This window comes from Rhea americana, unplaced genomic scaffold (genome assembly GCF_003343005.1).
Source record: "Rhea americana isolate MKP2758 unplaced genomic scaffold, rheAme1 scaffold_45, whole genome shotgun sequence".
In the NCBI taxonomy this organism is placed as follows: Eukaryota; Metazoa; Chordata; class Aves; order Rheiformes; family Rheidae; genus Rhea; species Rhea americana.
In genome coordinates this window covers 3,122,026-3,135,837 of record NW_028186590.1, presented here as the reverse complement: position 1 = coordinate 3,135,837, position 13,812 = coordinate 3,122,026, and the positions used below count along the sequence as shown (strand labels likewise).

Here is a 13,812-nt window from a genome sequence, read left to right as displayed (position 1 = left end):
ACAGTTTTTCCATCTTGTTCACTTTCTAAGGTTCTTTGAAAYAGCCTGTAACACTTGTTCTTCAGCTGGATACTAGTGAAAAATGTGGAGACCAGAATGACCTCTTGTACAGAGGCATGTGTAAGTGTGCAAGTCATACACTACCCTGACTCTTCCCCCTTAAGTCTCAAACACCATCCAATTAATAACATATAGCTGGAGTACAGGGTAGGTATGTCACTTCCATTTATCTGCAATCTACTTAATGGCCTGTTACCAACAGTATGGACTCAACAACAGTCAYAGAAACCTGTATTTCTTCTTTCATCTGTTCCAGCAATATGAAAGTCTGTAATAGAGAGCCCTTTCCTCTAACAGCTCCCTTGTCTCCAAATCCAGTCCCAGTACTCCTCTCCCCAAAACTTCTCCTGTGCTCTGATTTTGGATAGGTTATCTGCCTATGTTGACCACGTAACAAATTCTTTTTCAAGAGGAATAGTTTTGCCTGTGTTTGAAGGTAGAGGTTGTACACATGGAGACATGATACTTCTGCTCCCTGCTGTTTTGCTTTTTAGTCAGTCACACAAAACTGGGGTAAAAGGAGCTGCTCTACTCAGCTGTCAGCAAAATCCTTCACTTCACTCAAAGTTTCAGGATAGATTTTGTAGCCAGCAATGAGTCAGTCACTTTATTCAGAAATAAGGAACAGAGGCAAATTAACGTTAATAAAAGTGACAGGCGTATTTGCACTGTTCATTCTAATTTAGCTGTTACCTCACAACTTCCTATTCTTTGTGTTTTTCAGTGTTTCACATACTGATGTGGCAGAACCATACTACTAAGTATGCAAAACACACCTTCTGCTTAAAGCAAATTTTCCCTTTTGGTGAAAGCAGATTTTCCAGTGTTTATATGGATGATCACTACATGCCTGAACTTGACAGACATTCTCTCAAACTCTGTCATGTTTCATAAATCTTAGCTGAGTATTTTGCCATGCTCTGGCTAAGYTACCTCTATTAACAAATGAGTTTGTTCAACTCTAGAATATATAAGAAAAGCAGTGTAGATCTGTTAAAACTTACAGATCATTTACAGGGAACSCAAACTATGGAAGCCTATTTTAAACTATATTCTTCAGTTCACAAAGTAGCTCTAATTTCAGTGTGCCTTAAATACATTAAATTGTTCCTTAAATACAAGAAACTGACTAAATCTTACTGTAAGAATCAAAACAACTTGTGCAATCAGGTAAGTGATGACACCTTGTTACAGGTTAAAGCATTTTTTAAATCTAATTTGCTCATCATACATGCTACATGCTTTTCCATGTTAAGTGCCAATAAGGAAAACAAGCTGGTCAGAATTTCTCTGGATTAAAGTAGAAGGCTCACTTATATACCAACACAAACAGCAATGTTTGTGTAGCAAACCCTGCAAAAAATCCTTTTTTTTYCCCCCAACTGCTATGTTGTAATTTATAGAAGCACTATTTGCAAATATTATGTGCTATACAGCTAATTCACGTGGCTATTGGCATATTTTTTCCTAAGAACTGCATTTGTGGGCAACTTTATTATAAACTTTGCCTGGCTGAAGAGGCCGAAGTGGTGGTTTTCTAGCACACAACYACCACAGTGACCGTCAGCTCCCTACGGGAGCAGTACTCCCATCTTCACAAGGCACTCCACATTTTTTGATCTGACTTCGGATCTAATGGCACTGTGTGAACTCATGCTTTCCTTATGACACTTAAATTAGCAGCCCAGGTTAACAGCTAGTTTTTACACATGTACTTCACATACTCTCTCTGTCCTTTAGAGGCAGAGGAGGGTCTCTAATACTTTAGTTCATGATGATTTTATTTGTTCCCTTCATTGTTCTTCTTGTCAACTCATACCAGATTTTTACTGATCCATCACTGGCCTGAAATGCATAATGAGAGTCACCCTACACAGTAATCACTGAAAATCAAACCATTCATCCATAAAATTTAATTTTCCTTTCTGTTATTCCCATCATTTTCACTTGTTGACCAGAAAACCCAACAGCTCAAATTGTGCGTAAGCCGTTACAATCTTCTGCAGTCATTTTCAATCGGAGTGAGGATTTATCTGATATTGCAGCTTCACAGAAAATGTGTCATGGTTTGATATAGTGTATGGATACAGCTTCAGTTATTGCTTTTATTTTTCCTGGGGTCTGCTGCAGATAATGGCAACTATTCTCTCCTGGTAGCTCACTGACATTTTCTTTGCTGTGTCCGCTCACAAAGTTTACGTGTAGCAGGGTTATCTTCCTAATGGAAGTTCAGTGGTTCTGCTTGTGTAAAATCAATCTTTTGGTACAGCAATTAAGTTAATGAGATTAAATGTAGTGCAATCTCCCTTGCTAGAGTATATTTGGATTCTGATATGTTAATTTAAGGTCAGAATATCAGCACTCGTTTAAATGTGCGCACACATGTGCACRCATGCACTATTTTCCTCACTTGATCCAGAGAATACAGACTCACATCTTCTAAATAAATGTATTTTTGTTCTCTCTGTCCTATGAAAAGCAAGAGAAAGATGTAGACCGTGCTACACTGTTACTGTCTCTTTCCCCAAAAATCACTCAGAACTCCGAATTCTGTGTATAGCTATTTTCAAATGCTGAACATTTTATCAACTATTATCAACCATTAAAAGGCAAATAGCTCTTGTATAAYGCAATTATGTTATATAAAGAAAAAATAACTGTGCCTCTAATTCAACAAGATCCTCTTATGGTTGCCAACTCACAGATTTATAGACATGCACATGTAGCATGCTAAGYTGCTGCCAAAGAAACAGAGCGCACACTGAACTTTAAGCAATTGCAGATGCACTTTGTTCAACAGGTATGCAATAATTCTCATGCCTAGGTACACTACTGAACTGAGCCTGCAAGATTAAAAAGCATTAATAAATATGGTGTATTCAGCCTGTCATCCACCCTCAGCATCCAATTCCCAACTCCACACCTTTTCAGTTGTACCATAACAAATGTTTGCACACCAAATCAGGAAACTTGGCTGCTTAAAAAAGAAATGGAACAAAATAAAAACATGATTTCTCAGGCAGATCAGTTTCATGACRCAGTTTATTACCTGCATGCTTTTGCTGTCACAATGCAAGGAAAAATCCAGAGCACAAATGAGCCAGCTTAAGCAACGCAGCCAGTGAACGTCGCACCCTAATCAAGGCGAGCAAACAGTTCCAACTCTCTGGGTATTTAGCATAACCAATGACTTCAGTTACACCCTGCTTCCCGCAATAYCTGCTTTGCACAGACTTGTGGCAACAAAACTTACCAAATTTACGTGCACCACAGGAACATCAATACCAGTGTATCTGCCACCCTGGGTAACCTAATGGGCCCAAAAGAGAGAGAATGCAACACTTCCAGGGCTCTACTCCATGCATTGGTGCCATAATGCAAAGATGAGTCTGCATGCCTAAAGAAGCATGTGGGGATTTTTTTCCTCTTCAACTGCCAACAGTTGGCCTAGTAAAACCTYCCTAAACCTTGCTTCATTTAAATCTTTAGCCAATCATAGCTACAACTGTGTTGTTATGTATTTTACCATAGATTTTTTTTCTTTATAAAACAGTTTAAAGACTTTAGAGTCTTAATCTAACGAATTGTTTTCTCTGTAAGTAACTCTTCATAACTGACTCATTCATGTAGCTTCCTAGGACATATTCCTTCACTCTACATTCTCAGCTACAGAGCACTTTCCTTGCTCCTGGCCCTTACCACTTTTGCTACATATTTGCTCACAGAAAGTAAATACCTAAAAAATTAGATTACTTGCCTTTAAAAAATGGATGGCCACATACTAAATTTTAAGATTTTTACAAGACGTAATACACTGCATACTSAGTACCAATTTCTTTTTTGCTGTTTCATTTATCAAGTAAAAAAGCATGGAAAATTCGTATGTTTATATAAAAGGTAAACTGAAAATTCAAGATTAAGATTGAATACACACAATTTAAGCGATGCATTATAGCATTTCCCCTTCTTTCATGTCCGTTCGGTAAGTGGCTGTGCCTGTTCCAGATCACCCATGATTCTCTCTGACATTAGCAATTCCTGGTGTTAAGCATCATTCCATAAGCTGTATGGGCATCTATGCCTGCATATTTTCACATGCTTGAAATTACCAGTTGCCTATCTGCTTTTTAATATTTAAAAGGGCAACAACAGATAGRTGGAAGCTCATGCAAGGCTCACTGGACTTGATGTTAAGCAAAATAGAAGCAGGAAGTAAAAGCCAGACTAGTCAAAGACAAGAAGATAGCTTTTTCCTTTTTAAATAATTATGAGTTATTTTCTTTTTCTAAACAAAGTCAGAAAAGTTTTGAAGAGGAATTGTGAACTTAAAAGGATTCAGCCTCTGGCAAACTGTGTGTAAAGCAGTTGATAAAAAATGTAATATACCTATCTCAAGCTTTTTTCTGCATGCTCTGTCTGTTATGTCAATACTTTGCACAGCTGGTTAGAGCGTGGTGCTGCTAATGCCAAGGTCACGGGTTCAGTCCCCGTRTGGGCTATGCTGAGGGTTGGACTAGATGATCTCCAGAGGTCACTTCCAACCTTACTATTCTATGATTAGACTTTCTGTTTAACTATTAAAAAGGCATAATTTTCTATGTGTCACATCTATACCATTACTGACTAAATATTTGTACCCTTAAATGATCAATAAATTTCAAATAATAGACTTGTCTACACTACCAATAATTTAGTCAAGGTCACAGCTGAAGGTAAGAAAAAAACCCATATCTTAAGCTGCARCTACCTAAATCTTTACTTCTATATTTATACTTTTCCTTGATTGAGCTTTCAAATTAAACTATACTTTTCCTAAATTTCTCAGATGAAATTAAGTGTCCTTATCCAAACAAGTATCCCACCATAAATCATTATTGTATGATTCAAATGACTGTGATACTAATAATTTTTTCAGCACGGGCTGCCTCTTTATTGGGTTGAAATTCACAGAGATTTTTTTTTTTAAGTAAGAAATTCAGTTAATATAGCTGAAGGGAACAAGAGTTATATTCTAAAATAAGATAATGCTGGAAAATCAGCTGCCCTGGCTTGGAAATTTCATGAGCAGCTAGTAACAAGGCCTTTGGTATCTGCACAATCAGGTGGAGGTGGATGGGCTCAAATCCTTTTTATCGGCTAAGATCTTGCACTTCATTGTCAAGAAATGGAGATAAGGACAATTAAAACCAACAGAGGTCTTTTTGCCTTACATCTAATGGACGAAGAGATCTAGAACCAATGGTGGACAACAACACAATTTTGTAGCAGGCAACTTCTGGACAAACAGTATGGAAATGATGTTGCACACAGGGAGAAGCCACATGAAGAAACTTTAGGCTGTTTCTGTCAGCTAAATACAGAGTTGCACCTTTCTTTAACATGAGCACAGCTTTGATCAGCTTGACTTAGATGTAGTGTTTGATCTAGTACTGACATTAAAGGTGATGAAAAGTATGTACGTAATAGCTTATCTTTGGGACAAGTTCAGTAGTAACAGTATAATGCATGCGTGTTATTWTTTTCACAGATGAAAAATGTTCCTTCTCCACTACTGAATCCTTCACTATGTCTAACCTAATAGGCTTGGCCTGCATTTTTCAATAAGTAAAATCTAAATGTGGGATGCAGTATGTCATCACCACAATCACTGGTATCAGATTTGGACACTGTARAATGAACAGGATAAATTTGATGTGAAATTGAAATGAACACTTAGATATTTTTGTCTAAATTACCCAGGGCACAACMGGAAATCTATCACAGCTTTATGCTTCGACATTGGCTACAGGAGAACACATACCTGATTCAGGTAGAACTAGGCTGGATGAATAATACCYAACTTGAAGTAAAACCTGCCAGTACACGGTTTTGGAAAACTTCTTCAGAAAATGTGAAATGTCAAGAAGAGTTTAGATCTGATACGCCTTTTTTGCATCATGGGGCCCTGACACTTCTGGTATGGTCAAACGTACTCCATCACACTCAAAGCTTCAGTCTCCTATGCAGATAGTGGAGAAAGGTGGGCTTTCCTGAAGACTTTGAAATGAAGGTATGAGCCTTCCAAATAAGGCATTTATATTAATAGAAATATCAGTCAACAGCAATAAGGAAGAAATTCAATACAGTAGGGTAGAAATTTCTAAGATCTCACACTGCTCCCATTAGGATTCTCTACTTCATACAAAACTAGAACAAACTAGACAAAACTCATTTATATTGCTTCATATCTGCCTGTTATGCAGTCTGAAAGCATATGAAAGGATTATTCATACAAAGGCTTTTCTTTCCCATAAGGGGAATTCTCAGATGGGACAGAGACAGTAAAGCACATCTAGACTTCTGCTCTCCACTGGCCTTTATGAAAAGGAGCTGAGGAGTGATCAAGCTATTTCAGTGTTCAACGGGCATAAATTAATCAGGCTGCTCTTCCATCTACAGTTTCAATCCTCAACCTGTTTCAAGATTCAGTTCTTGATCCTTAAAACTTTCTGCTTCCTCATGTGCACAGAACTTGCAAGAAACAGTGTCTCATAYGGTGAGCTCCGCTTTTGTCTGGCCTCGAGTACTGCCTTTCCGAGGGCATAAGAAGCAGCTGGGACTAAATGCTTTGTCAACTTGTTGCTTTCATGATTTTCTCTCTTGCTTAGACCCTGAATCTTAAGAATAAGCCTTCAAGAGTAACCATCTGCTTCTTTCTCAGTGGCCCCATTCCCTTGTCCAGAGTACTTTTAGGCTCCTCAGAATTCCCGTATCACATCATACTTCACTAATGCTGGATTATTTTTAGAGTTTGCAAGGAGTTATCAACACCGACAAGCAAACCACTCACTATCCAGCCCAACAGTCCACCCATACACAGAACAAGCAGAGTCCAAGATTATTCTTCCAAACCTGACTCTCAGTAAAACAAAGTTTTTTTTTTTTTTAACATAGTTTAATAGCAATGATATTTTGGGAGCAAGWAAAACTTTTGCAGGAGGGGGCAAACCTAAATCTTTCAAGGGCAATGCAATTATCTTACCTTTCTCAAAGACCATTTCCCTGCTCAAAAGGGTCTTGTTATCTTTGATCACTTCTCCCCTTACGGTGACCTGTGCTGGGCTGTCTGGCAGCAGAGCTACCCCAATAGTCACGTTTGCCCCAGGCCTGATGTTCCAGGGAACCATCACCAGAAATGTAGGTCTAGAAAATACAGACAGGCAGAAGAAAAAAAAGGGTCAGGGAGAGAAATATAATCAAAAAAAAAGTAGCAATGTACAAGTAATAACATATAATATATATGCTGAAGCTCATCTGCACTCCCCTAACGGCATTTTGAAGGCGGGAGGTGATGCTCATCAAGCACCACTGAGAGCACCCAGGAAAACTGGAGGGAAGCAACGCTCAGCGCGCTCTCCTGACCGGGAAGCGGGTGCCCACGCACAGCCTAGCTGAACGCTGGCAGGCAGAAACCGCGGGCGGGCACGGACACGGACACAGAAGCCTTCGGGGAAGCGCTMGGGCGCCGGGAGGCCGCGGGCTGCCCCGCGCAGGCTCCGCGCCGGCGGGGGAAGCGCGGCGCCCCACGGCACCGCCCGCCCGCACCCCGTCCCTGGCGCCACATACCCGGCTGCCGCGGAGCTGCACAGGAGGAGGAGGAGGAGTTGGAGGAGGAAGAGGAGGCGGCCGGGGGCGCCGCGGCCCGGCACCATGGCGCTCCGTGCGCGCTGCTCCGCGCCCGCGGGGGCTCCGCCGTGCCCGCTCGGCGGCGGCGGCGCTGCGAGGCGCTTTCCCGAGCGGGGGAGGGAAGGCGAAGGCAGCCGGCCCCGAGCGTGAGTCACGCTCCGGCGGCGGCCGCGGGAGCATCCCGCAGGGGCGTTCCCGACGCCGGCCTGGGCAGGGAGAGGCGTGGGGCAGCTGGGCGAGTACGCAGTATTACACGGACAGAGATGGATACCCACGTCCACGGGCGCGTTTCTGCCCTCCGCCGGCCGCTGCGCAGCAGCCCCGGAGCCCGACGTCTTCAGGCAGATGGGATTCTCACGTGTATGCCAATTCATAAAAATAAGCACCGGAGAGCAGTGTTTTGTGTCCTTAGTATCGAGCAGAGTGGCAACTTCATGGCTGTTTTTGGAAACTGCCGGCTTATAGTGCGGCTTTGTGTTACAGAGACTTGGAGAGGCTTGTTGAGCCTGAGATAGCTGGCACGGCGCTCAGTCAGGGCTGGAGGCAAGCGGCAAATAGGACAACAAGCACTGGCAGAAACTCCAGGAGTCTCTTAGCTACTTCAGCGTGAACCAATCGGTAATGTAACTCTGTCTGGAACGACTTTTATGCCCAAAATGTGGAAAATAAGGTCATACACGTATATGCACTCAGACTCCCAAAAAGTGCAATAAAACAGCTTGGGTGAGATTCCTCTCAGCATACACAGTGTAGCTCTGTAGACCAGGCACATTTAACAGCATTTTGATTAACCTGAATCCTTCCAACCCTGCACAAGTCTAATACATTTAGAAATTCCTGCCAGTACTTGAGGTCAGTCTCTTTAGAAATGCTGAAGTAGCGTATTCTACATTCTGTTAAGTAAACATAAAAAATTGTCACAATTAYAGCCCTAAATATTTCTTGATCATGTTTTGTTCTTATGGAAGTCAGTCATGAACAGCAAGTGTGCATAAAATACCATGTTCTACCAGTATCCTAAGTACTCATGCCATGTTTTCATTTCTTTTAAATTTGCTTTTATAAGTTTTAGTAGCTCTGCTGATTCTCTCTAGYGTGCCAGTCTTTGTAGTCACAGGAAGGAGGATAGGTTGAGGGAAGAGGTGAGATTACAGCAACCACAGGTGACACCTGGAAAGTCAGTCTTGGCAGCCCCTCACCTAGAAAAGATGTGAGCTGAGGCAAATGGAAATTGGGAAGATGTTTTGCTGTTGCTATTCATAAGCCCTTAACTCACTGCCTGTAAGAAACTAGTGCCCCATCTCAAACACCCAAGGCTTGGTTGATAAAGCTACTTGGGTCCTGGAACACATTCTTCCAGCCTCTGACACAGAAGCTAGCTGACACTGTACCATGCCTGTCAGTACCAGTCAGCTCTCTCAGCCTTCAAAATTGAGGTGGCCACCTACAAACTTCCTACTGGTTAGGACCACAGACCATGCTAATTCCCAAACCACTCCAGGAATTGTTCAAGAGAGCTGAGCAGGCCAAAACTGTGCCAAGGAGAAGCAGCTTGACAGCGGAGTCAATCAACACCCAGTCCTAAGAACACAGGMGCAGCAAGGTTTACTTTTCTCTAACATCACACAAATAAAATAGTACTGTATGGTAAATGTGCAAACCAAATCACTACAGTAGTTAAAATATCGGGGAAAATCTCAACAACAGTTACCTCAGTGAGACTTGAATGGTCAATGCCTTGTCCTGCTTTCAGCATTAAAAGGTAAATTGGGCTGGTCAGGCATTCAGCTGGATTCAGCAGGATTCAGCTGGACTCTGGTGCAAATAAAGGATGTTTCTATAAAATGAGTCAAATTCAGGGATATCTGAAGAGCTATGTTATGCAGCTATTTGAACTGGAAGACCACAGTAGTCCCTCCCGGCCAATATTCTGTCTTTTGAAAAGCTTAGCCAGTTGCCTTATGCATCACTGAACTCAAGGCCTGCAACAAAGCTCACTTAGGTGATGGGTAAATCTTTAATTAATCTCARTAGGCTTTGGATAAGGTCCTAGAAGAAACTGTGATTCAGCAACTCATGGAACTAGGAAATAAGCAAAAATCTGCTTTATTACTCGGAGTAAATGGCCAAGAATTATAATGAATACTAAAAATAGGTAGATGGAAGATCATTCTGTGGTATTAGGAGGGCAGATTCCTTGCTTAGATGTAAGTCTGAAGAATTTGCATTTGCTTGCAAATACTTAAAGGAACATAGGATATAAAGCTGTCACAGAAATGTTCAATAATAACACTTCAGATGCTGGTTCTGATGATGGAATGCATCGAAACACTTTATGCTGACAGAGGGAATGCCTCTGAGTGAAACTTGCCCTGAGCCATTGGGTGGAGTTTCATGAGAAACTCGTCTGCATTAAAATTAAGACATTTTTTTCCCTAGCAGTTGAAATCATCTCTCTTGATAAACACAGTTATTTGCAAGTTTTCTTCCAACTTAAACTGTCACTCTAGACATAATGAATAGATTTCACCTGGCCAAATGGGGACTCTGCTATCACCTATAACTAGTTATTTAAATTCATTGGATAGACAAGGGAGAGAAATAGGCACTTTTCAGATAAGAGCCACATGACTCATTAAGATATCTACATTTGAACAAGCAGGCATTCAACAGTGGCCCTCTAAATTAATCAAGTGAATCCCACCTAAAAGTAMCAATTTATATTAGTCTATTAGATAATTACAAAGGGATTCGAGGCAGGTAGCTGAAATACATGTTGTTGATCTTCAGAGCATTTGAGATAATGACCTGAATTGTCCTAATTGAGAAATCAAAGAATCAAACCCAAAGATAGACATTATTTTGACAAGCTTTGGATCAGGGTCTGTTTGAAGGTATCAGATTTTGTTTCTGTCTGTTCAAAGGTTGGCATGAGAACAAGTAAGCAATAATAGTGTCTGAATAAGACAGAAACTTTTTCTTTGTTATTAAAGCGTAAAAATATATATATTCAACTTTTTATTATTAAAATGCCTATATACAATTTTAATTTTAACTTATGTCTCTGAAAATTTAGTGTAATAAAAGCTGTGTATGTATTTTTTTATTGCACTACAGTAAGCGTCTGCTCTGAGATGCCTAGAGAAAGTAAAACTCTTTCTTTCAGGAAGTGTATCAAATGTGTAAGGATGTCATGGTTAAGACTTCACAAGGTTTTGAGAGATTCACTTTTAGAAATGAGGTTCCAAAAGGGGAATTAAAGGAATAATATTACAGGAAATGTGGAAGTCTAATGAGAAAATTTACAAATGATTATTTACCGTTACAAGAGAAAGTCATCAAAGAAAGGTAGATACTACTCTTGAAAAAGAAAATTTTAACCTTTCTTCTGGAGTTTTCTTCAAAGTTAAATTATACCAGGTCATACGGCTGAGCACCAAAACATCAAAAGCAATTTGCTACACTACAGCTGTTAAAACTGAACATTTTAAAATCTGCAGGATCCTCCATCTTCTACTCAAGAATATTAGAAGGCACTATCTGAACTATTTGTGTTGAGTTTTAATAAATCCTGGAAAATAGAGAAGGTTCTAGTTGCCTGGAAAAACATTAATATTATAACAGGACTTGGGGCAATATGAGTTCTACAAAATTAAAATCATTAAAATAATTGTTGATTTTTAATAAGCATTTTTGGAATATGTTTCCCCTTAAAACAGAAACTTTGAAAATCATGTCAAATGGACAAAATCTTTCACACAAAATAATTTATGGTTGGGTTGTCTAATTCCAGCAAGAGCTTTACTGTACATGGTATACTGTATCTTATCTGGTACATATGAGTAGAATATGTTTTAGGAAGCAGATTCATATAATGTGTTTTTATTGCAAAGTAAAGTTATGTCTTCATTTTATTTCATTTTAGTATTTTGCTCTGTAAAATGTTCAGTCATACAGTGGGGATATGTTAAAACCTGTACAACCATGCAGGTTTTATGAAAGTGAGAGAAARTAAAAGCTTACAAATGATATCAAGGTGTCCTCAAAAATCTTTTTTTCCTGGGMAGTACTTGTTACATTTGTATGCCATGAAATCCCATTTACCAAATTGCACTAACATTCTTATTTTAGCACCTCTCATTCCCTTTGCTCTTTGAGAGTTTCTAAAGGTCAGGCCCACTCCTCCTTCATTGTAAATACTGCTGAATCAGCCAAGAAAAACTCATTTTTATTAAACAATGTAGTGTGTGTTAACACTGCCTCATTTTAAAGAAGGTAAAATTCCCTAAGGATTCAATTATGTTAAACTATAGCCTACAATTAAACTGTAAATTTAAATTATAGTGTTTAAAAAAAGAATTTCTAAAACCAGTGTTTCCATAATGTAATGAAGCAGTATATTACTGCTTTCTAAAGTACATTCATATGTTATAACTCCACTTTCAATTAGGTACATAAAAACTGCCTTTTTTAAGGCATATGTACTTCTATAATAGTTATTTACTAAATTCAGCTATCCAAAAAAGGGATGTTAGTACAGCAGCTTGTTTTATAAATTAGTCTATCCATATAGCGACTGACAGCTTTCCTTTCAAAGTAGACTAATCCGAAACCAACTCATAGGGTAGACAGACTTCATTTCCCACATCTTGCGCAAAAGTAATTCAAGACATGGAAACAATGTCTTAAACCAATGGACTAGAGAGATCCATATTTTAATTTATCAGAGAGAAGACTGAAAAGGGACTTCCTGACAGGTAGGAACACTTCCATAGGAAGAAAATAACAGGTACTAATCTAGTGGAGAAAAGTGTAAAAAGAACGAAGGTCAGAAGTTAAAGCCAAGCAAATTCAAGTTAAAAATAAGACACACTATTAACAGTGAGATAGATTAGCCATGGGAACACACTACCAGTGGAAGCAGTAGCTTCTTCTTTTTATGTGTTCCTATCAAACCTGAATGTCTTTTTGAAAGTCTGAACAAATAACTAGGCTAAATAGAGGTACAACTTGCTGAAATTCTATGATGTTGCATGATACACATAAGAACAGACTATGTGATCTACAAGAAATACAACAAAAAATGTTAGGTACCGGTTGAGCCAAAGGGCCAAAATCATACACAGAGAGGAATGTTTCCTAGAAAACACTGAGCAGGGGTCTGCTCCCAAGGAAATTAAATAGAATTGGCAAGAGAGAAAAAAAAAGAACTTGACAATGGTGGAGAACATACTATTTCAGTACCAGTTTCCTCCATCTCAGCATCTCCGGGAGAGGTCAACAATAACAGTAAACAATAACAGTAAAAATTAAAGAGGAAGACAAAATTAGAAGTAGTTGTTAAAATGGAAGACTTTTCAGGAGATGATCCCTTTGCAAGACAAAGTTCTTTTTCTTTTCTTTCGTCTTTTTTTAAAGCTGAAAAACAAATTTTCTGGCTGCAAATTGGAAATTGAAACAGATAAAATTCTGACTGTGTTTAAGGCTGGTTTGTTTGTTTGTTTGCTTGTTTTTAATAAAATGGAAACCTTTTGAGGAGAAAAAAGCTCTTCACTTTCCAATCATCTCTACCATGGCATCAAGAAGCAACAATTGTTTAAAGTAAAGATACCATCCATCTTGACAATCACATGACAGTCAACCTCCTATTACTCAAATTGTCTCTTCCCGAATCAGTTTCTGTAGTGGCTAAAATGAGTTCTACAGAGAGAATTTGATTAAAGATTTATTTAAGAAAAAAACACACACTCAAACTATTTATAAAACTTGCCGTTTATTTTATTTTAGACACTGGTAAATACCAGTTGTCTCTCCCTGAGGACTAGCTCTCACCACATACTGCCAACAGGAAAAGAGGAGTCAGATCTTGATGATTAAGGACCTGAGTAAAGGTCTCATGTTTCAAATCGCCATATAAGCCAATGTCTAAATAAACTTAGTCCAACTATAGGAAATTCATTCACAGCATTCAAAAGGCAACTTCTTGTTCCATTGCCAACGACCCAAAGCAGCAGTCATGTTTATTCAAATGAAGAGGGTGTGGACCCAACAGCTACATCTTTCCAAAACTTACTGTAGGAACAGAAT

The 13,812-nt window shown here is 39.3% G+C and overlaps 1 protein-coding gene across 1 annotated transcript in view; it reads right to left on the bottom strand.

The window, feature by feature from the left end:
- CD109 (CD109 molecule) overlaps positions 1 to 7,821 on the bottom strand; it is an 87,783-nt gene extending 79,962 nt beyond the window's left edge. The window contains exons 1-2 of the mRNA XM_085316050.1: positions 7,666 to 7,821; positions 7,082 to 7,242 (exon numbers count right to left, since the gene is read on the bottom strand). Coding sequence (XP_085172176.1) covers positions 7,082 to 7,242; positions 7,666 to 7,751 — 247 coding nt within the window. The 5' untranslated portion in view covers positions 7,752 to 7,821. The remainder of the gene's footprint in view (positions 1 to 7,081; positions 7,243 to 7,665) is intronic.
- Between the last annotated feature and the right edge of the window lie 5,991 nt (positions 7,822 to 13,812).